Below are 22,042 nucleotides of genomic sequence, written 5' to 3' on the forward strand. Positions count from 1 at the left end.
CATTGATGTGTTATTGCAAAACAAAGGGATATGTGTTACCTTGTACATTTTTTTCCCCCAGCAGATAAACAAGGTTTGGTTTTGTTTTTTTTTACTGGTGTTCAAGCAACATCTCAAAACAAGTTTGAGCGGTACCCTTGTTAGTCTGTATCAGCAAAAAGAACAAGGAGTCCTTGTGGCACCTTAGAGACTAACAAATTGATTTGGGCATTAGCTTTCGTGGTTGGGTTTTAGCCCACGAAAGCTGATGCCCAGATAAATTTGTTAGTCTCTAAAGTGCCACACGTACTTCTTGTTCTTTTTGCTGTCAAAACAAGTTATTTAAAGTGCAGCCCAAGTGTATTCCTTCAGTATGATTTTGCATACAACATGTTTGCTTAGTTTATGACTGTATTCTTGTCTATGTGCAATTAATACAGTTTAGGAATGTCAAGCTATTGTAGTGTAACTTGTGTGGACTTCTTAAATGCAGGTGTGCATGTTGTAGAAAGAACATCACATCCTCCTGTTACAAAATGATGGTCAGAGTTAAAGGAATTTCACAAGTCACCGAAATCAAACTGGCAGTAATTGGCATCCTTTATGACAGTATCAGGAGTAATACCGAGAATTGAGTAAATCCAGAGATTCATTTTACCAGTTAATTATTTCATTGTAAATAATTCAGATATTTGATTTTGCATGTTTGAGTGTTTTGTTAATTGCTAATTAAAGAAAAGGGTTGATGCGTTACATTTTCTATGTCTGGGGTTTTCAAAAGCACTGAGGTGACTTAAGGGCATAAGTCCCATTGAAAGTGAATAGTGCTTGTGCTCCGAAATCACTTAGACACTTCTGAAAATCTCATCCCAATCGTTTGTTTGAAAAATGAACCTGCAGTTCATATCTAACTTCAAGTAACTATATGAGCAAAAAGACGACACTTACTTTTGTATTGTTTAGGCACAATTTATTGGATTCCAAGATCAATACCCTTTTGTCACTGTGCCAAGACCCAAATTTGTTGAATCCAATTCATGGGATTGTTCAGAGTGTTGTCTACCATGAAGAATCTCCACCCCAGTACCAAACCTCTTACCTACAAAGTAAATATCTTTCTGCTTTTTTTAAACTGCTCTACTGTGAAGTAAATAAATAAATATGTTTCCATCAAGATTACTGCCCAGAATTTGTTGTGTGGTTTTTTCTTAATTTCACAAATCTTAGTGTAAGAATGTATTCGTTGTAATAAATTACCTGTTTTAATGTAAATGTCAAAATCCTTGCTATGACCGCATGTGGCCAGCTGCTTAAGAAACAGGCTAGAAATTAAAACTCAGTAATCTGTTTCCACTGACCATGGTGAGTGAAGTACAAAATGCAAATACTGGTCAAAAATTGCAAATAATAAATGAGATTTGTAAAATTCTCTTAGATGTAACACTCAAGTGTCATGCAATTTATTTACTAGTTAAAGGTAATATTTTAAAAGCACCTAAATCCTGCTTTCAAAGTGATTTAGGCACTGAAAGTGCATGAGATTTAGGCACCTATGTCACTTTTTCAAATGTGACTTAGGGCTCCTAAGTCATTTGCCCCTGTGGAAATTTTATCCATGCTTAAATGCTTAACCTGACAGCATCCCCTTTCAGTTTGGGGCTTTTGAATTCATTTATTATGCTTAAGATATATATAAAAAAAAAATTCAGCAGTTGTACTTTTTACATGTTGAACACAAAATTCAGTCAATTTTTAGACATAAACAATTTCACTGTTTGTCACTGTGAGATCCTTACATAAAGTTTTGTTCAATATGTAAGCAAATCCAAGTGATGCATCATGTATACTTTTTAATTAGTTTGGTTTCTTAACAATTTTCTCAAAGAATTTTGATATAGGGTGGTAATATTCAATTTGTTGTTATAGGTTTTGGATTTAATGGGTTGTGGAGGTTTGCTGGGCCATTCTCTAAGGTAAGAATAGTATAAAAATGTAAGTTATTGAGAATCTTGTCTTTATTCTCTGTGGAGCACCAGGATACTCTTATGGCACTATATTGAATTAAACAAAAATAATGTTGATAAAACAGACTACCCCACTAGGCAAACTTTTATGTGTAAGGCAGTAGCTAGCCCTCTGGTGGACCTCACAAATCTTGATAGATTTGATAAGCAGGTATAAAAACAGATAATTTTACCTACTGTTAAACTATCAAAGTCAGGTAAGAGGAGTCAAGTTGGTAAATAGCCCTTTGCAATGCTCTCATTGTCATTGTTAAGAGGCACTTGACATATGTTGTCATTCAACACATGTTTAGTTCTTTATTAAATGTATTTTGTGGCTTACAGAAATGTGGAAATCAATACAGAAGTAAATTCACAATGATAAATTTCACGTTTTACACTGAACTCAATATTGTCTTAAGTATTGACCACCTGTACTGCAATTTATTCTGTTGAATCAATGTAACAAGGATCAAATGAGCAGAGATGGGCAGTGGTTGGATATTTTGATTTAAAGGTGCACAGATAATGTTTATAAATCAACACATTCAGAACTAGATGCTGGAGTTCACCTTCTAAAGGAAATTTTGGCATTGGGTGCTACCACTTCATTACTTGATGCTGCTGCTATCGAGTGGTATGTTCATATTATAACTACAGGTTGCCTTTAGTGTATATTAAAATTAATCTGAATATGAGCCTAGATTGCAGATGCCCACATAAAATGCTTAAAGACCTAGACCAAAAAAGCAAACACCAGAGTAAGGTTTGAGGTAAAATTTATGGTGATATTGGTGGAAGTGAAATAGGAACAGATCTAATTTTTATTTCCACAGCAAACACAAATTCCAGACTATGCTGAGCTTATAGTGAAGTTTCTTGATGCCTTGATTGACACATATTTGCCTGGAATTGATGAGGAAACCAGTGAGGAATCCCTACTGACGCCTACATCTCCTTATCCTCCTGCAGTGCAGAGCCAGCTTAGTATTACTGCAAACCTTAACCTTTCTAATTCTATGACCTCACTTGCAACTTCCCAGCATTCCCCAGGTCAGTAAATGTTTTTATATTGCATATATAAAGGGAACATATTAAAACTAACATTTATGTAGCCCCAAAACCAAAAAAGTTTCAGTAATACTCCAGAGATGTTAATATATTAAGCGACGTTACATTCTGAAGCAGAACTTGATGTTGATTTTGTCGTGAAAATTGTCTTCTGGCCCTGTGAGTGGGACTCAACATTGCTATATGTTACTTGTATCTCAGTATCGATGTTAAATTTGTTAACAAGGAAAATGTCCTAGGGATTCAAGTTTTTCCTGTTGTTGGTGATGCATGCTGAGGAATAACAGCAAAATGCCGCAGCATGCAGGAAAGAGCTACATTTTATTGTGTATATATAATATTAGAGCAGTGGATGCTAAAAAGTAAACGTTTACATTCCTGTTGGGATGTCATCATATTTCATCATGGAAATAACAATATGAGAGTCAAGATAGGAACATGCAAATTAATGTCCCAGGGGAAAAAAAAAACCAAAACATCCGTACTCAGTGGGAGGCAAGCCCTGGAAAGCAGTAATGCTGAAGGAGACCTGGGGGTTATTCTGGGGAAACTAAATAGATATGACTCGGTAATGTAGTTGGGGGGGAAAAACGGGGGGGTAATTTAAGGCTGTACAGGCAACAGCATGATGTCACGGAACAGAGGTGGTCGTCCCGCTGAACAAAAGAAGTGGTGCTCCCACACCTGAAATACTGTTTCACTTCTGACCTCATTACTTAAAAAGATACTGGTAAATAGGAGTTCCAAAAAGAACTACCACCAAGTGTTAGGAAAGAGTAAATGATGGAGGAATGGAAGATTTTAATATGTTTAGCTTTGCTATGTGACCACTAAATGGGAGGAAATAAAGATGTAGATGTTTGCATGCAGGGGGGTAAACAGCGAGCAAGGTGAGGAACTATTAAGTGCAGTATATGAGGATACGAGTGAGGGGCAGTAGGATGAAATGTTCAAAGAAAACACAGGTTGAATGTTGGGGAAAATTTCTTGATCCATTAGGCAGTAGTTTTGGATTGCTAACTTACACATCTAGTAAACGTCTTTTCTGCCTCAGTTAGTGATACTAATATAGTGTCTGATTTTGCCCTTTTGTGTTCAAATTGCTACAGCTCTGACTCTTTTTTAAAAATCATCTTTTTTGGTTCCATGCTTATTTTTCTATTCTGGATGCAAGGATTGATAGTCTCTTGCTTGCCTTTAGGTCCAGTACTTGCCTCTGTTTTCTCTCTGGCTTCTGTTGGCCCAAAACCAGGAGTCAGTTGCACTCAAGAAATCTAGCCTTCCAGTTCTCCTTTCCGCTCACAGCTGTTGTCCATGCTTCTTCGTCTATATGATAAATATTAGGTTTGCAAAAGATGAGGCAATGCCCTGTAAAGCTGGTTACCAAATGAGTAACATTGAAGTGTATTTAAAATCCTACCACTTCATCACTTAGTTGTGACCTCAATGCAGAGTCTGTCCAGTGTCTGAAGAAATGGCCTCCAATATTTTAGAACAGGTGAAACACTCTAGTTGATTTAATCATTGAAAAGAGAGTGCAAGGAATGTGTCTTGAGAAAATTGAGCCAGTTTAGGTAGAAAAATCTGTTATCCTGAGGAGAAACTAGCTCATTTCCCCAGTTCTAGCTAAGCCAAGGTGATTTATTTCACTAAATAGCTTTGTCCTGAATGGGAGAAGAGTATTAGCTTTTCAGTGTTGTACCTGTCTGTGCTGCTTTATCAATAGGGAGGCTTTCGTTGTCATTGCAGTCTTGTTGCTGTCCTAGTTATAGATGTTCATGCTGAGCACAAATAATGAGACTTGGGCAGTGAGAAACAGAAGAATTGGGGTGCAATCAGATTTATGATTGCAAGGTGTTAAAATTATCAACACTGTTTTGCAGTAATGGTTACAGTAGATGTTTTAGAAATCCTTGGAAAAATCAGTTTTTTACATTGCAAGATTTTTTTATGTTCCTATCTTAATTTCTTAAATAAGATGGTGGTTTTAGCTGTTTATAAACATTTGGTAATTTTTGGCAGAAGTATTATAAAGCAATGAATAGTCAAAAGTGTCAAGTTGGTTGACTTTGTTTAAAACAGAAAACTACATGAAGACCTAAGATGGTGTCTCATAGTGTTACTGTGAGTATTTAAAGGGACACAGTTAAGTTAAAAATCAATTTCTTTCTGAAAATTTTGAGCTGACTATAGGTACAGTACAAATAGCATGTAACATTCCTATTACAGGAAAAAGTTAAGGGAAAATTTTGTCAGTTTAATTTGTGTATTTGCCCGCGCTGTTTAGTAAATTCACTGTTTCCCTCTATGGTCAGTTAGCAAGATGGAAACTGACAGACAAACGGGAGTAGAGAAAAAATTAAAGGTATTTAATAAAAATTCAGGACATGCTGGTTAACATCTTACTAGAAAGACCTGTCTTGCGAATACCTCTCATGCAACAGTTATGTAACATCTCTATGACAACTCCAGCAGTTTGCACATAGTAAAGTGATGTTGGGAAAGTATTTGTGTATTCTTAGCTTCTGTACTGCATTGTGTGTTGTGGTGGTCTTTTCAGGAAAAAAAAATGCTGTGTATGCTTTTGCTCTTCATTTCATCACTTCTCATCTGTTTCGTTTCTCTCAGCAAGGAACAGGTCAGCTCCCTGCAAACCACTAGCAAGTGTTCCGCCAACCACACTGGTCAATGGGAGATAGTTTGGGAGAAAACTAATTTTTTAAAAATCCCATTAACTTTAAAAGAAGGGTTGGCAGTGTCTGTTCAGTGTGTAAATTTATTACATTATATTAATTTTTTTTGTAATAATAAATTAGACTATGTAAAATGCAGAGCTAGAGATTAGTCAGAGCATGCTTTGTGGTCACAAGACTGCTTCATCCAATAGCTTAGCTATCAAGAGTGGTTTAGCGCTGTAGTAGCTAAAAGATATGATAGACCTGGAGTTACTGCTCCTGAGAGCAGATTTTTCTTAATGGTCTTACTGAGACTTTTTATCAGTTGAAGCATTTCGATTTTTCTGCTAGTGTTGAAGAAAGCGAAAGAGAGAAGCTTCAGCCTGTAAGGAATTCTATATCTGATTCTTAAATTTCTTTAAAATTTACAAAACTGATTTGCATTTCTTGGCTTTATTTTGTGTTGTGGGCCAGTATTTTAAGTGAATTACTAGACCTGCCACCTGCAAGAAACTAAATTATTCTGTTAAATTTGTAATATAGAAAACTCATTCCTCCCAAAGCTCAGTGGTAACTTTAAGCTTTTTTTGCAAATGTTGCTTAATATAGAGGATGATTAGAGATGATCTTGATATTACTTAGTCCTGAGCTCTCAAGCTCCCTTCCAGTCCTAAGATTCTATGATGCTTTTTAAACTTTTTTAAACTTATTTTCAGAACTTTTCAAATATATACAATAGACAGACACCCACTCCTGCCCTGAGGGGCTTAAAGCCACCCCTGAGAGAGAGCTGAGAGAAAAGCTGGGCTGATTGGGAGGCAGCCTCAGCTGGAGGACACACCCCAAACAGACCCAGCTGGCCCTATAAAGGTCAGGGCAGCCAGGAGTTCAGAAGGCTCTCTCTGGTCTGAGAAGGAGCAGGGCCTGGCTGCCTAGCAGAAAGGGTATTAGGAGTGAAGCAGGGCTGGGGAAAGCCAGAGGAGCAGGGGAGCTCCTGGCTGGCAACTCCCCAGGCTGCAAGGCCTGGTTTAAGGCCTAAAAGGGCACTGGGTGGTAGAGGAAGGCAGTGGGTCCAAACCCCCTTGTCTGCGATGAGTGGTTTATATTGAAGTCTGCCCCAGGAAGTGGGGATGGCTGGTGACTGGCAGTAGCCCAGACTGAGGTGAGGTGGGGTTAGTGGGTGGGGGTTCTCCTGGATGGGGAGACCCAGAACCTGAGTGTGGGGGTACAGCCAAGGGGGCAGCAACCCAGAGAAGGGGGCACCGGGCTCCGAGAGGGTCACGGAGGCCCAGTGGTAGCGGATCTCCAGCCGACAGAGGGCACTCCAGAGGGCTGGTGAACTAATTCCCAGGGATGGCCAGCAGGAGGCGCTGCCAGGTGAGTCTGCGCCTGCTTACAGAGGAATACAGAAGGACACATCAAGTCCTCTATTAGAACATAGGCATACATTACAATTTATATATAGGCCAATACTTTTGTAGTTTACCATTGATTGAATTTTGGGTACCCAATTTCAGATATCTTAAATGGCTGGTGTTCAGAGATGCTCAGAACCTCTGAAAATCACCCCTTAAAGATATTTCAATTTGTCACTTAAAAATGAAAGCACCCAAAAACTCTAGTAACAAAGAATATCTTACCCCAACTCTTAATTGAAATGTTACTATGTCTCCTCTCTTCTCCTTTATTTCTTATTAGTGTTTTGCCTCTACCTGAATGTACTCACCCCATTCTGGCAGTTGGGTGAGAGACTTAGAATTAGAGCAATGGTTCTCCAACTTTCTCATTGTGTGGATCAGTTTGTAAGTCGCAGCCCTTTATGATGTACCTCAACCCTCAAATTTGCCACTGCTTGGGCCTGAGCTGCACAGATTCGTACCGAGTTAGCTAAAGGTGTGATGTTAAACTGGTACAACTTTGTATGTAGATCAGACCTTGGTTTTCAAATGGTTTGGTCCTGTTGACCATTTAATTAGCCCACCCTACCACGTTTTTATGCAACTGTGGATGTGGACTAAGTCTTGCATTCAAATTAACTGCCATATTAGAGGCTCAGCTTGTTGGGGAAGTCACACCATTGCTATGTGTCTCTCTCACCTTCTGCTGTTATCTCAGGAGAGATGAAAGGAAGCAAGGGGTAAGAGAAATGTTATCCCCAGAATGAAATCAGTAACCCAAGCACACCAGGGTCGAGGATAGAGATGACCACTACACATGGTCTCTAGAAAGAGGTGAGGTAGCCACAGAAGCTCTAGGATGCATAAGAATTTCATAGTGATCCCATTCAACTAAAAGAATCAGCTGTTTTGGTGATGTCCATCTTATCACATCAAATTAATTTAGCAATAATTCAATTTATTAAGATATTTGCAAATATTAACATTTTTCCATTTCCTGCGTTTGGAAACGAGAACTAGGCAAAATAGTTGTCTATAAATGTTTTGTGTCTTATTCTTTTTTCTTGTCATGGACATTATTCACTTATGTTTTTTCTTTCATTCTGTGTCCGTGAAGCTTCTCTGCCTTGCTCTAAATCAGCAGTTTTCATGCCGCTTCCTCATCAAGGTACCCTCTACTTTCATCATATTTGCACGAGATACTGCTTGGTCTGCATTAGAGTTGGGCTTAAGGCATGAGAAGTAATTTACTAAGCTCTTTAAACACAGGAATGACTCCAGACGCAGTACTTGTAAGTAAGTGCAACGCTGTTGCTTTTCTTGTATTATCATTAGCTCCTTACTTGATACTTAAACCCAGCAGGTGGGAGTGCAAGCCCCGTCCACAGGAATAAGGCAGGTTTGAGAAGCACATTGGCACCTAGATACTCCAGTGATGGGCACCCAATGAAGATAATCAACCGCAGATATTAGCAAAGAATAAGAGAGAGAGGCTGAAATGTTTCATTTGAGTTCTTTTGATTAATAGGAAATCAGCTTAAACATCAGTTGTATACCACCAGCACTTGCGCACAAGAGGAGTTGTTTGGAACCAGCTTTGCCAGGTTAATTATTGAAGGCCACATGCTGCTTTTCTTGAGACAATATCATTTTGAGGCTTCCGTTCATGTAGGAAGATACAGAAAGAGGTGCAGAGAATGTGTTATGTGCTCACTCTTACAGACGCCTTCCTGTTTTCCTTTATCTTGTGCTTTGCCTGAGCTCTAGGTTGTCTGCACCTGTGTGTGTGGAGCGGTAGGATGAAATAAGCCACAATGGACAGCAGGAGTCAGAATGTAATTGTGTTTTGAATTTAGAAAATACTCCTTATGCCTGTAAAAATAGTGGGCTTGATTCTTCGCTCTCACTAGTGTAAATAAAAGGAAATTCTTATGACTGACAGAATGAGAGGCTGATTCTCATCTGAATGAGACAGAAGACAGTTAGAGGCAGTTGATTAAAATGGCTTGGAAAGTTTTTATTCATTCAGTAAACAGTCACTTGCTTCCTCCTTCCATAATTAGGTTAAAAATTATCTGAAATTCCAATAACATTTTTTTCACTATCACTAAATTTTTGCTCTATGCTGCATTTTAACTGCTATCATTACAATAATTTTCTATGTACAGTGTTCGTTCTATTGCTGAACAGTAACACGATTGCGCTTGAATATTCCTGAACATAACACACCCAACACATTCATTTTGCTGTAGAAATAATGAGGTATAAGCAGTGCAGGAATAATTTTCAGTCAGTGCACAGTTTCAGTATAAAATTGATATCTGTTACTTGGAAGCAGGTTTGGATTAAAGTGAGATTTCAGCTTCATTGCCTCAAATTAATTAATTTTTTGTTTTAGGATGTTAGCGATGATCTTTCTGGACCCAAAGTCCCTTCTGTGTGGAGTGACTTTTTTCTCATTTGCAATGTCATAAGTTATTTGTGTGAAGTTCACACTAAAATAGTTGGAACTTCTGTTTGCTTTGTTCTAACATGAATCTTTTACACGCTAAGTTTATTTACAGTTAACTTATTGTAGCTAGTCCGATTATTGAGAGAATAAGGGTTAAAGCTGTTTAGAAATATCTATGCATTTAAACATAAATCTCATTTAGTGCTTTCATCCTGACATTCTGTACTGTAAACTTCATTCCACCTTTACCATATAGAGGTGCACTTGTTTAACCACAGTTCTGATAAAGGTTTCCTGTCAGTGGGTAGTCAGCACAGCCATTTGACACAGGGTGAAGTTTCCTGTTAGGCCCATTTTATGACCTCTATCTTCTGTGGTGCTCGCTGTGGAAAATATATTGGTTGGTGCTTTAAAAAATGTCTGGTTTACAAATATTTAAACAACACTTCAACTGATGTCTTTCATCGCTTAAACAGCTCTTCAAGTGATTGTCCACATGGTCCCCTTCTAATGCATATGTGCTCCACGTGCATAAGGTCGGATTCTTTTGGCCAGCAGTGCCATTGGGATCACACCTGAACCTTCGATTCCCTGCCACATATCCCTACTGAGGGCATAAAGGGCAGAGTGAGCCCAGCCATCTATCAGCTCCTTCTTACCAACCATAGCTGCAAGGACAGAACCCCTGCAACGTTCACTTCTCTGCACACTGCTATTTTGGGATAGGGGAGGGATATATACACATACATATATGTTAAAGTATTAGTATAGTAATTTTTTACCACCTTGGCTGTATATATTTAAGAAAAAAAATACTAGTGTTAGAGACTTCCCCAGTACTGGGATGTAGCTTTCATGACTGAAACAAAGTCCCTGAGGGTCCAGCCATCTCTGCTTTAACGTAGATATTCCACTTTGTTAATGACTGACACTCAAGATGCCTTTTTTGTCTTGGAGCTCCATATATAGCCCTGGTAGATCCTCAGTCTCACTTGTTCTGCAAGAGGATGCAGAAGGTGAGAAAAGCCCTTCTTAGGGGACCTAAGTTAAAGGAGGCATAGCTCCCTAAAACAACCTAGCCTAGGGTGGTTCACAGCCTAAATCGGGTTGTTCTGGTCTCTGAGCATATACAGCAGCAGTCTGTGCTTCGCCCGGTCCGGAAATTTGTGCATGTGGTGCTGATGACTCTGGTGCCAACCCCGGCAGTACAGATACTCCCAGCACAGATTTCTTTAGCTCTGAAGTTATTTTCAGTACCAGCTTATTTTGTGGTGACCACACAGCTTGAGTCAACATTACTATCCACGGTTGTGAGAGTGCCTTGTACAGTATCAGACACCAGTACTATTACAGTACGTGTCTCCTATTCAGCTCCAGTAGTCGGGGAGACTCATTCACCTTAGAGCCCCAGACAGTATAGTCTCCCCCCCCCGCCCTTGCCCCCGTACTCATTCCTTCTCCCCTTCTGAGCACAGTAAGGAGGTATCGCCCGCCCACCCGCTCAACTTGGTCCCATTCATGTGACTCCTCCTTGCTTGACAGGGCGCCATCACTGTAGGCATAGACCTTTGGGATATCAACATTTGCAGACTTGATTAATAATTTTCCTGTCTCTTGAGTCATTATGGAGGTTCTCTGCTAGGGAGTTTCTCAGTAAATCGTGGTACCTTGTTCCAATTACTTTCACGTATCAGTTCAGTTAGTGCACAGAAAGTCACTCAAATTCCGAATGGGAGCATCTCACTACCAGTACAGAGTCTTGGCCTTTAGTCTTTCAGCAGCACCAAGAGTATTGTTGGGCAGTTATAGCAGCTTGCCTAAGGAAACCAGGTATCCAGGTATAGCCAGAGCTCGACAGTTGGCTCATTCAAGGATGATCACATTAGCAGGTGAACAATTCCATTCCCTAATCCTACAACTTTTCACCACACCACTTTGTTAGGATCAGCAAAGAAAAGTCATTGCTGTTACCAACACAGAGAATAGTTTTCATTAGGACAGTGCTAGATTCCACATCATCAGGGGCTTATTTGCCACAGGAGAGTTTCAAGACCTTAACAGATCTCATCAGTCAGCTGCACACTCACCCACAAACATCAGATGTCACGGCTTGCTGGTGACCAGCAGGTGGAATCTGTGGACAATCAGAGATCAGTTACTAACTTTACAATAGCTATAGTTCTTTAAGATGCGTTGGCCACATGGGTTCCACCCTTCTTCCCTGCTTCCCTGGAGTCCTATGCCCCCAGATAATGTATTGGCAAAGGAGCTGATGGACAGCTGAGTTCTCTTTGCTCATTAGTCCTTGAGCGTCAGAGCATAGGTCATCCAGGGCATAGGCACAGCCTAACTGGCACTTCTGGCTAAGAATCCAATCTTGTGTGCATGGACACATGTGCACTAGAAGGGGAATCCATGTGGACAATACATCTTGTAGAGCCACAGTTAGAGTAAGATAAGTAACTAACTGTTTTTTTGTTTGTTTTGTTTTTTTATTGTATCCAGTGTCCTAAGAACTCTTAAATGCTGAGAGTTCAGATCTGAGGTTTGAAAGGAGGGCAAAGCAAGTTATTTTCATATTACACTGACAGTGTATGCTTAAATACACAACATGACATGCTTCAGCAGAGAAGCAAGAAATGGAGCATTAGAAATAATTGTTCCCATTTATAGCAGAGATCTGTAATTGTAGGAGCTGTACAATGGGAGTATAGTGCGGCAAACCACTGCAGCCGTCACTCTGAATTTATCTCCTAGTGGCACTCATCCGCTGCTATTTGTTTGAATTTTATACCAGCTTTTTACAAATTGAAAAAATATCCCTTAATTGAATTGCATTTGAACTGCTTTTGTAATGTTGCTATCTGGTTTATAGCCATTTATATGTAAGGGGCACTTCCATTTTGTAAAGTAGCAGCATCTGTTTACATCCTTCTGCTTCTCTGTCATACAGACTTGACAGTGTTAACATTATTTCAGTACACTTATTAGAGGTGTGTCACATAATAACAATGTATAAAGTCTGCCCAGTTGATAGAACAGTTTTTTGAGTCTTTTGTGGGGAAATTAGAATTTGTGCAAGGTGCTGAATTGGCTGCCCTAGGGTGAAATCCTGTGGCTGTTCAACAGTGCAATATGGCCAGTGGCAATGCAAGTTAGATTCCAGTTACACTACCATGGTGCCTTATTCTTAATCTGGAGGGCCAACTTTCAGGGGTGAGGAAGCACTTCCCACACCAAGACCCATGGTCTCTGCTGACACTGCAACAAGCCCAGTGCACGTAGTATGTGTGAAGGCGATATCTGCCCACAGGGAATTGGACTGAAGCCAGTCATTTCACATAGGCTACCAACCAGAGCGCAGGAGTCAAGCCAGCAACCTGTAACTGAAAAAGCTCTTCTATTACCCATCCCCTGAACCATCTAGTCCCCCATGATCTTAGCGTTACTGTGCAAACCCCCCATCCAAGGGAATTTTAGTACCATTTCTACTGGATGTGTAGTAGATGTACATTTGGTATTACAAATTATATGAATATGCATCAACAGGTATATCCTGTCAGCAGTGAACAAGACTATTAAAATGCAAATCTAATTACACACAGTTGAATTTTCTGTGGCTTTGCATACTGTTTATACTGCCCAGTACATGATAGGGAACATGACGCAGATGAGATGTTATAAAAAGTAAGTCTGCATGTGCTTAGCAGGTATTTTTGAAATAATTCAGCTGTTTTTTTAACTAACCTGATTAGTACGCTAAACAGACCATATGATCAGGCAACTTCAGCATACTTCAGATCAGAAGCATCTGAAAATTTTTAAATGTTCATTTTAAAAAGTGTTTTCTATCTGCTGCCAAGTTGTAGGCCAAATCTCAGTACAGTGTGATTTAAAGCTGCCAAGCTTTGACTCTGTGTGAGATGTTTATAATAAAAATATCAGAAATCCCTTAACTTGGGTAATGCTATCTGACTGGCACTGTAAGAAAGACTTAATATAGCCCAGCGTTGATCATACCCCAGACCTACTACTCAGACTTTGAATTTGTACATATACACACCTGTCCTTCTTTTCCAGGGAAATTTCTGGCCCATAACAGGAGGAGAGTATAGTCCTTAGTTTTACATATCAAATCATGACTGAATCATTTGATTAAACTTCAATTTGCATCAGTTGTGCACAGTCCTATATAGCACCCACTTATATGCCTGATGATCCCAGTCCTACTGTCTGGTCGCTGTGGGGAGCCCTGGACCCTTTAAATTCCTGCCCAAGCCCCACTGCCAGAGCTCCAGCAATGATTTAAAGGGACCAGGGCTCCCCACAGCAGCTGGAGCACCGGGCCCATTAAATCCTCGCTGGGGCTCGGGCAGCCAGGCTTGGGCGGTGATCTAAAGGGCAAGAGGCTCCAGCTGCTGCAGGGAGCCCCAGGCCCTTAAAATCCTGGCCTGAGCCCTGCTGCCGGAGCTCCGGCAGTGATTTAAAGGGCCCGGGGCTCCCCACAACGGCTGGAGCACCGACCCCTTTAAATCACCACCGGGGAAACTGGTCCAGTCCGGCACACCGTACCAACTCTTGCTGGTATGCCGTACCAGACCAAACCCGATATAACCCGGTCTCACCTATAAGGCAGTGAGATTTTTTGGCTCCCGGGGACCACGTTACATCGGAATAGAGGTGTAGTGTAATAGTGGGAGGATGGTATTGCTGAAAGTATGACAGACCTTCGGCCTAAATAAGAACTGTTTTCTGTTCAAAAGGCCTTTATGTATATTCCAGTGCCATCTACAAGCCGCAGTGTGCTACCTTCACATGGAAGGACACAGTTCCTGAAAAGCTTACAATCTAAACAGACTAGACAGAGTTAAGTATTGTCCCCATTTTACAGATGGGGAACTGAGGAACAAACAAATTGATTGACTTTCCCAGCAAAGCCAGACACTGAACCCGAATCTTCTGAGTCTTAGTCCAGTTGCTTAACCTGAAGACCATCCTTATTCTGCTAAAATATCCTTTTATTGAAACCCAACCAAAAAAAATAGTCCATTTCGTACTACAGTGAAATTAGGTTTCCACTGTAATCCATCAAAATTTAGAGGCTGATTCAAGGGCTAACATTTTTTTAGGCATTGTGATTCATTCATACACAAGGGAAATTTGAAAGAGGAAATAACTTTTAAATGATTGAAGGACAAGAGGCTGCATATGGCTTCAGCTAAGGGCAGAAAACTGTGGATACTTAAGATAACACAAGTGCAGATGTGCATTCCTACACCTGTACTCAAAAACATCTTCCTGTTTAGAAAACAAGGATTTATTGGACTCGGTGAATGGTTTATATACCTACATATTCCCTTTAGAGTGTGGTGAAAGCACAATAGAATAAAACATTCCAGTAAGTTTCCAGAAGCCTGATTAGCTAATTTCTTCTCTTTTAAGATTGGAGGTAAATTAAACACACACCAAATACAGGGAATAATTTTTGTTATAAACAATAGTTTCACAAGTCACAATTTTCTGTATGATTTCTATTTGAATTTAGTATATGCAGCTTATGTATATTTTTTACGTGTGTGTGTGTGTGTGTGTGTGTGTGTGTAGAGAGAGAGAGAGTATAGCATGATAGTTCAGTACCTGCATACAGCCTTTATACATCCTCGTCTCGGTTCTTAATGAAAATATCAGATGCTGAAAAAGTTTTTTCATATTTCACACAACTGCATCAAGTCTGTCTCTAGATAGTCATCTATCTAGAGTTTGAGACATCTGTGAACAGTAAGTTATAAATAAGTTATAAATATTTTTGAAATAAGTAATTTCCTACAGATTCCTTACCAGAATGGAAGTGTTTAAACTTTTACTGCAGAATACTCACAGCTAAAGATGGTTATTCTGTGAGATGCTGTATTTCTGAACACTACCTGTGAAAAGTGTTAAAACACCCATATAATCTGTCTTGGAAACTCAGAATTTCACCTCCCCTGCAGGGTTTTTAATAAACTAACTCAATGTTATTCATTAGAGTTCACCCTGCAGGTCATACAGAATTTTAAGTTGCCAGAACTGTATACATGTAAATTGCTGTGAAATTTTTCTGTTTTTACTGCTTAATTAAGCCGTATAGAACTCTTTGATTCCGCTCCTCCTTCTCCCCCTTATAATATTTATATTAAAGGGCTTTTGACTGGGAGCTATGACTCAGCTCTGCAAGTGGAATACAAATGAACTCATTATATGACGGGAGTACTAAAAGAGGGTAATATAAATGGTGCTCTGCTTACTGTTAAAGTGTTTGACATTTTACACAGAAGACCAGAAGTGGAGGGAAGGAGGCTGTTATGAAATGGAGCTAAGATTGAAGTAGTAGACTCCTCTTGGCTATCTCGTATATCTAAGAAGCCTGTGGCCCTGCTAGTGTAATTTTATTGGCTTGGCATTTGCAATGTTAATTTTGCTCAGTTCAGCTTGATTAGAGTGTACGGAGAGGTGAGAGGTGTGAGCAATTGTAAATGATTGGAAGGCGACCTCTGCTGGAGAGTTATTGTAAGGTTTGTGTTGAAGATGCTCTATTCTGTGGTAATTACCATTCAGTTAAGTCCTGCTGCTTCTAGCTGCACTTGCAGTAATTCTTATTTTTCTCATCTTCTTTTTCTGCAACTTTGTTATTCTAAGTATAAAGAATGTCTCATTTTTTTTCTGTCATTAAAATTCTTAAATGCCTTCTTGGTGACCACTTTAACTGAGGACAAACCTGTCTTTAAAATATTAAATTACAACATAAATGGAACTGAGAATCTTAGCCTCAGGAAAGTAATGTTGTGTCCCCTTTATTTCCCACTAGGAATTGACAAAGAGAATGTCGAACTCTCCCCCACCACAGGACACTCCAACAGCGGAAGGACACGCCATGGGTCCGCAAGTCAAGTGCAAAAGCAGCGAAGCGCTGGCAGTTTCAAACGTCACAGCTCTAAAAAGATTGTGTGAAGCATTTTTTTTTTAAACTGACTTATGTACATGGGCTTCACTAGTGGCCCTCCACCAGTTGTGATGCTGCACTTAATTCTTAACGTTCCCATCCCACCAGCCATGTTGCCAGATGATCAACTCTTAAAACATTTCCTGAATTTTAATGCCTTCTTTTCTTTTCTCCTGTTTTTTGGTTTAAGCCAGTATTTCAGAACCATTCAACGGAACCATTTGTAGATCCTGAAGAACTTCGTAGATGAATGAAGTACGGAATTCTTTAACAGTGCAGTACAGTAGCTGTCCAAATATGAAAGCCATTTCTCATAGACCGTTTTACCATGCTTCTGTTATATGCCTTGTTTGTTTCTTCTTTAAAGGAAAGTGTTAATGTTTAATCCTGTTTTGCACACTTTTCAAATTAATGGCTTTATGAGCCAGGGAAGTACTATAATCCTTGTTAATTCAAACCCTTCAGATTTTTAGCTGTGGACTTTTTTTTACCATACTTAAAAGCAACCTTGAAATTAGCCACAGTGCAGTAAACCTAACCAGAGGTGGTTGATAAATTACATCTTTAGTAATTAGCAATAAATTTTAAGAGGAGGAAGAGGAGGCCACTTGTGTCTCTTCATTTGCCAGAAAGTAGCTTCATATATTTGGAACTGTGTATGGACCAGACTGGACAAACTGACTTTTTCCAAAGCAAAATTTATTTTTTGCTGAACTTTGACTGCACTAAAAGAAATGGATGTATAGAGAAAAGCAAATCATCAAGAACTGACTATTAATTATGCTCTCTTAGTAGCTGCTTGGAAAATTTATTGCGTTTTTTGTTACCACATATCCTATATGTTACTTTTGCCCTTTCCACCAATTTTATGCACCTTCAAGTCCTGGCAGAATAACTATTTGTGAAAGTTGCATGAAGTAACTTTCAACTCACTCAGAATTTTGTTTAGCAAAACTGCATGTGTGCTGCCCAGGCAATGATACGAAATCATTAATGTTCACTTCGATGCAAAATGATACATGAATTTAAAAATAACTGACATTTTTGTCAAAGACAGGTTTTGTATGAATCTTTGCAATGCAATTTCTGCTATCAGCGTAGACATTTCTCTCAAATTTGTCTAGCAGAATTTTCAGTTTTTTTTTAAACTTGCAAAAATTGTTTGGGGTTTATAAGAAGTAAACTGAAATTGTTTTCTATCACTGTGAAAGATTCATCAGCTTACAGTAGTATATTAACAATGGATGACTGTGATAATATGCTGCTATGTTGAATGATATGTAATGAAGTAGCACGCTGCAAATACTATCTCTATGGACTAAAAATGTGCGTAACATTTTGATCTCAGAAGTAAATATAAATTCTGACAAAAGAGGGCATGTCATCTGGGTGCTCATTTTAGGGCTAAATATATCTACTGTTAATGCCAGGTGGTCCCTGTTGTATGTTAGGATTTAGCAATTTATGAATGGCTTGAAAGAAAAAAGTATATAGTATTTAAAAAAACAAACCAAAAAAAACCCCTCCCATAGTGCGATTTCAGTAGTGGCTTTCAGTAAATCAAACTCCACAGCTAAACTAATAGAGAATGGTACAACTCACATTTTATTGATATAGCACATTATTCACATTTATTCACACAGTAACAGTGTAACATGTTTATGTAAATAAAAATTTGCCTTTATTGTATTGATTCAGAAAATAACAATTTAATTTTTTTAATTTGTTTACAGTCCTGGAAAAACTATGAACACAAACTTAATATGCAAATAGTTTGCCAAAATAAGAGGAAAACTTAGAATTAGTGGTTATCTTGAAATAGATATGTTGGAAAATATTGAAGACTTGTGCAATTAACCAAACTTTTTTTATTCTTGATCACGTAGGAGCTGCAGTAGAAACTTAATTATTAAAATTCTACAAAAGCTATGTATGAAATGAGTTATGAGGATAGAACTGAATTTAGGAATAGAGCAATGACCAATGCCAGGTACTAAGCTGCTATGCATTCATAACCTTGGATATCACAGATAAAATCTCTTCCATCTAGTACATCCAATTGTGTAGTAGTCAGTTTCAAAATCTGTCAGTTTAAAACCTTGATCATATTGAATCAAGCTAATTCTAGCCCTGTCAGTTTTCTTGGTGGTCAGTTTTGTTAAAGATAATGAATCCTAAACAAAACTCACTAATACGTTTTTTCTCACCATAAGGCGAGGAAATCTTTTTAAGGTAATATGCTGTTAGAAAATAGAAGCTTTTAGCTCTTTCAGTTTCCCTGGTGAGCTAATTTTAAAAAATATTTCTTTTTTCGTGTTTATTACCAAATCAGTTTGGGTTGGGTTGAGTGTATTTAAAACTACCTTTTCTAGAGTTCTGAGATTGCCTGAAGAAATTGGAATTCATAAAAACTATGTGCATTTTGAAATGTGTGTGTTGTGAAATCAGAATACATTGATCAAAATTATCCTTCATGTGACAACCACAGGAGTCTCTCAATATCCATTTGACCAAAACTGATTCCATATAAAATAGGCAATAAAAAGTAACTCCCCGTAGTAAAATGTCCTTGGGTGGGAGGGATTGTCTCAGCATTTCTACCATTAAGTTGGGTCAGAAGATCTGAACCTTCTACAGCAGGGGTGCCAAACTCATTTGGAGGAGAAGGCTCTATTTTATGGTTTATTCTAGTCTGTGGGCCAGCATATAAATTCAGGACCACATATATACTCTCCGCACTGTACAGTGGAACAGCCACCAGTGTTGGTCGGAGGGTTACAAAGAGATCAAGGGAAGAACATGGTCTTTATATAGTGACTAACCATCTAGTGATAAGTTATTTGTTCAGTGCCTTATTGTCACATTCTTCACTCAGAAAATCTGCTCCCCAGTAGACCCACTGCAACATGTTCTTTCTTAATTCCTTATTCTCCTTTCTTGTTTTTTTCCCCCTTTCCTTGTCTGAGACTTCTGCCCTTTTCTCTGCATTTCTTTCCCTGTGGCAACTGCCACTTCTCAATACAGTGCTTCACTCCCTCCCCTGGCACCTATTTCTTTTACTAAAATGGTCAGTGATTAAATAGTTAATATTGAGCCTGAAGTACCACTGGGCTTCTGGTACTCCAGTCCAATTAACAGGGAACAGAGGAGTTCACACCTGAGTCATTGTTTCAGACAGCTGCAGACTCAGCAGCCATCACTGCATTGGTTATACTCTGTTCATGGGCCCCAGACACTTTGATTTACGGGAAAGCTTAGATTTTGGAGGCTCTCTTCTGACATGCGGACCACATAAATACATCACGGGGACCGTATGTTTGACACCCCTGTTTTAGAGCATGTTTATCCATTATGCATTAACCACATTAAGTACTGTAAAGAAGATTGACATTTTATTGTTTGTGTTTGTATTTTCCCTGGCTTAAAGTTAACTTGGTAGTATTTTAATAGTGCATAACTTACCTGTTAATTATACCAATGCTTCTGCTTTAATGTGCATGCAATTTATTTTCCATGAAAGGAAACATTTCAAATAAGTATTGTGGACTGAGCATTTAGGAAAGTGCCAGTGCTCTATTCCTAATTGGTTTGTAGCTTTTAGGGCTTTTTCTGTTTCATTCTAAGGTTAATATTTTTCAGATGTAATTAAGCACGTTTTAATGTTATGCAACAGACTTACCACAGAAAGTCACTTTTAGTGTTGGCCACACAGTTTTTTTTAATGCAGTATATTCACCTGTAAATAGATTTTGTGTAAAATTTGACAAAGTATATTTACTACACTGTAAATACATTGGACAATATATTGTATTATTTTGCTTTTTTGTAAAGCAGTTAGTTGCTGTATATGTATAACATACAAATTTGATTATTCTAGTGTTAGTAATTGTTAACTACTACTTCTCCTTCCTGCTGGTGCGTTATGTCATTTAAAGAAGAAAAAATGCTGTGTACTATAAACTTACACTGTGTATGATAACTTACTATTTCCATTTGGACCTCAACTTTGAAAATGTTTCCTTGATTTACAATCCTGTTAATATTGTAAGCAAGTGTGCAGCAGCCGGTGAGAATCCTGCTGACTCGAACACAGTTGGTAACTTGTAGGTAAAACTGTAGAAATTATGGTTTCAAATAATTGTTGTTCACCCTATTTTCCCCTCATGTATGTACTTCCCTTTTTTGAAGTAAAATGTAAATTCAACCTGCTTTGAGTAGTTTGGGGGTCATTGGCTGCTAGGTTTCAAGGCTGACCTTATTTTTTCCCTCTTATCCTTTTCTTGTCACTCAGGGTACAGGGATTTGTTTTATTCTTTTGGAAACTAGAAGTGGGTCTGAACCAAGAACCTAATCCAAAGCTCATCAAGGTCAGGATTCTTCTACTAACTTCAATGGGGAAGTCCACAATTGTGTTTAAAGCTGGTGATGTGGATTTGTGCCTGTGAATATTGCTGAATGCTTTTTCTCCATAATTGTTTATTTCTAGATCATGGTTAAACTAATTGGCCCAAATTCTGCCCTCAGCTAAGCATGGGCAACTCCCATTGACTTAAAAGATTGCTAATAACTTGTATCAGAGTAATTTCATGTCACCTCACATCAGTCAAAATCAATTTATCATAATTTAAATAGCTCAGTATTTCAAACCCATTTATTTTTAAATGTAAATTTAGTTTTTTAATAACTAAAGGTGCCTGCTTAGTCATTCTAAAAAATCTTTCAGTATAATCTGTCTATTCAAGCTTATTTTAGAAGCCTGGAATTTCAGCTATGAATTAAGTATCAATTAAAGGCAACTTTTATGGCAGCAGCTTAATTATAATCAAGTCTGTTTTCTTCCATGTGAAAATACTACTTTCCTGTTTAAAATGTATAAATGCTTATATTCGGCCTTCTTTCTGAATCGGTAAAAGATATCAGAGAACATATTCACACACTTGATGGTTGCTGCAAACTAAACACTGCATCATTTGACCCAGATCAGTGAAGAATACATTTATACACTCCACCACACGTACATGTGTGCGCGCACACAATATTTATAGATCTACTGACTTTTGTAACACAGAATGCTGCCCTCGCCAACAGTTGGGACTGCATGAAAGTAAGAGTAGCAGTTTCTGAAGATTTTTTTTTTTGTACGGGGTCGGGTTTCCCTAATTTGCTATCCAAAATAAGAGAGCAGTAATGCCATATTTTCCAGTCCCTTTTTAAACTAGCATCATTGTTAATCTGGTTCATTATAGATGTGTGCACTTGCTGTATTCTCCACCATGTAAAACTGCCACAGTGCAGGGCACCGCAAGCTAGCTCTGGCTAGTGATGGTGAAAATTGTGCTCTTCAGGGGCCAAAAGATAGGAGCAAGTTCTTCAAGTGGTGTCTCTGTGGGTGCTCCACTTTAGGTGTCTCTGAGCCCCTGTGCTCATAGCCAGAGATTTAAGGTAGCAGTGCCCCAGTTGGGCCACGCATGTGCAGTCCCCATCTC

General features: G+C 38.7%; 1 protein-coding gene across 3 annotated transcripts in view; it reads left to right on the forward strand.

The window, feature by feature from the left end:
• NF1 (neurofibromin 1) overlaps positions 1 to 20,765 on the forward strand; it is a 169,467-nt gene extending 148,702 nt beyond the window's left edge. For all 3 annotated transcript variants that reach the window (XM_050929619.1, XM_050929617.1, XM_050929620.1), the window contains 4 exons: positions 943 to 1,085; positions 1,906 to 1,952; positions 2,819 to 3,035; positions 16,422 to 20,765. In XM_050929619.1, coding sequence (XP_050785576.1) covers positions 943 to 1,085; positions 1,906 to 1,952; positions 2,819 to 3,035; positions 16,422 to 16,564 — 550 coding nt within the window. In that variant the 3' untranslated portion in view covers positions 16,565 to 20,765. The remainder of the gene's footprint in view (positions 1 to 942; positions 1,086 to 1,905; positions 1,953 to 2,818; positions 3,036 to 16,421) is intronic.
• Positions 20,766 to 22,042: the final 1,277 nt, after the last annotated feature.

This window comes from Gopherus flavomarginatus, chromosome 19 (assembly GCF_025201925.1).
Source record: "Gopherus flavomarginatus isolate rGopFla2 chromosome 19, rGopFla2.mat.asm, whole genome shotgun sequence".
Classification (NCBI taxonomy): domain Eukaryota; kingdom Metazoa; phylum Chordata; order Testudines; family Testudinidae; genus Gopherus; species Gopherus flavomarginatus.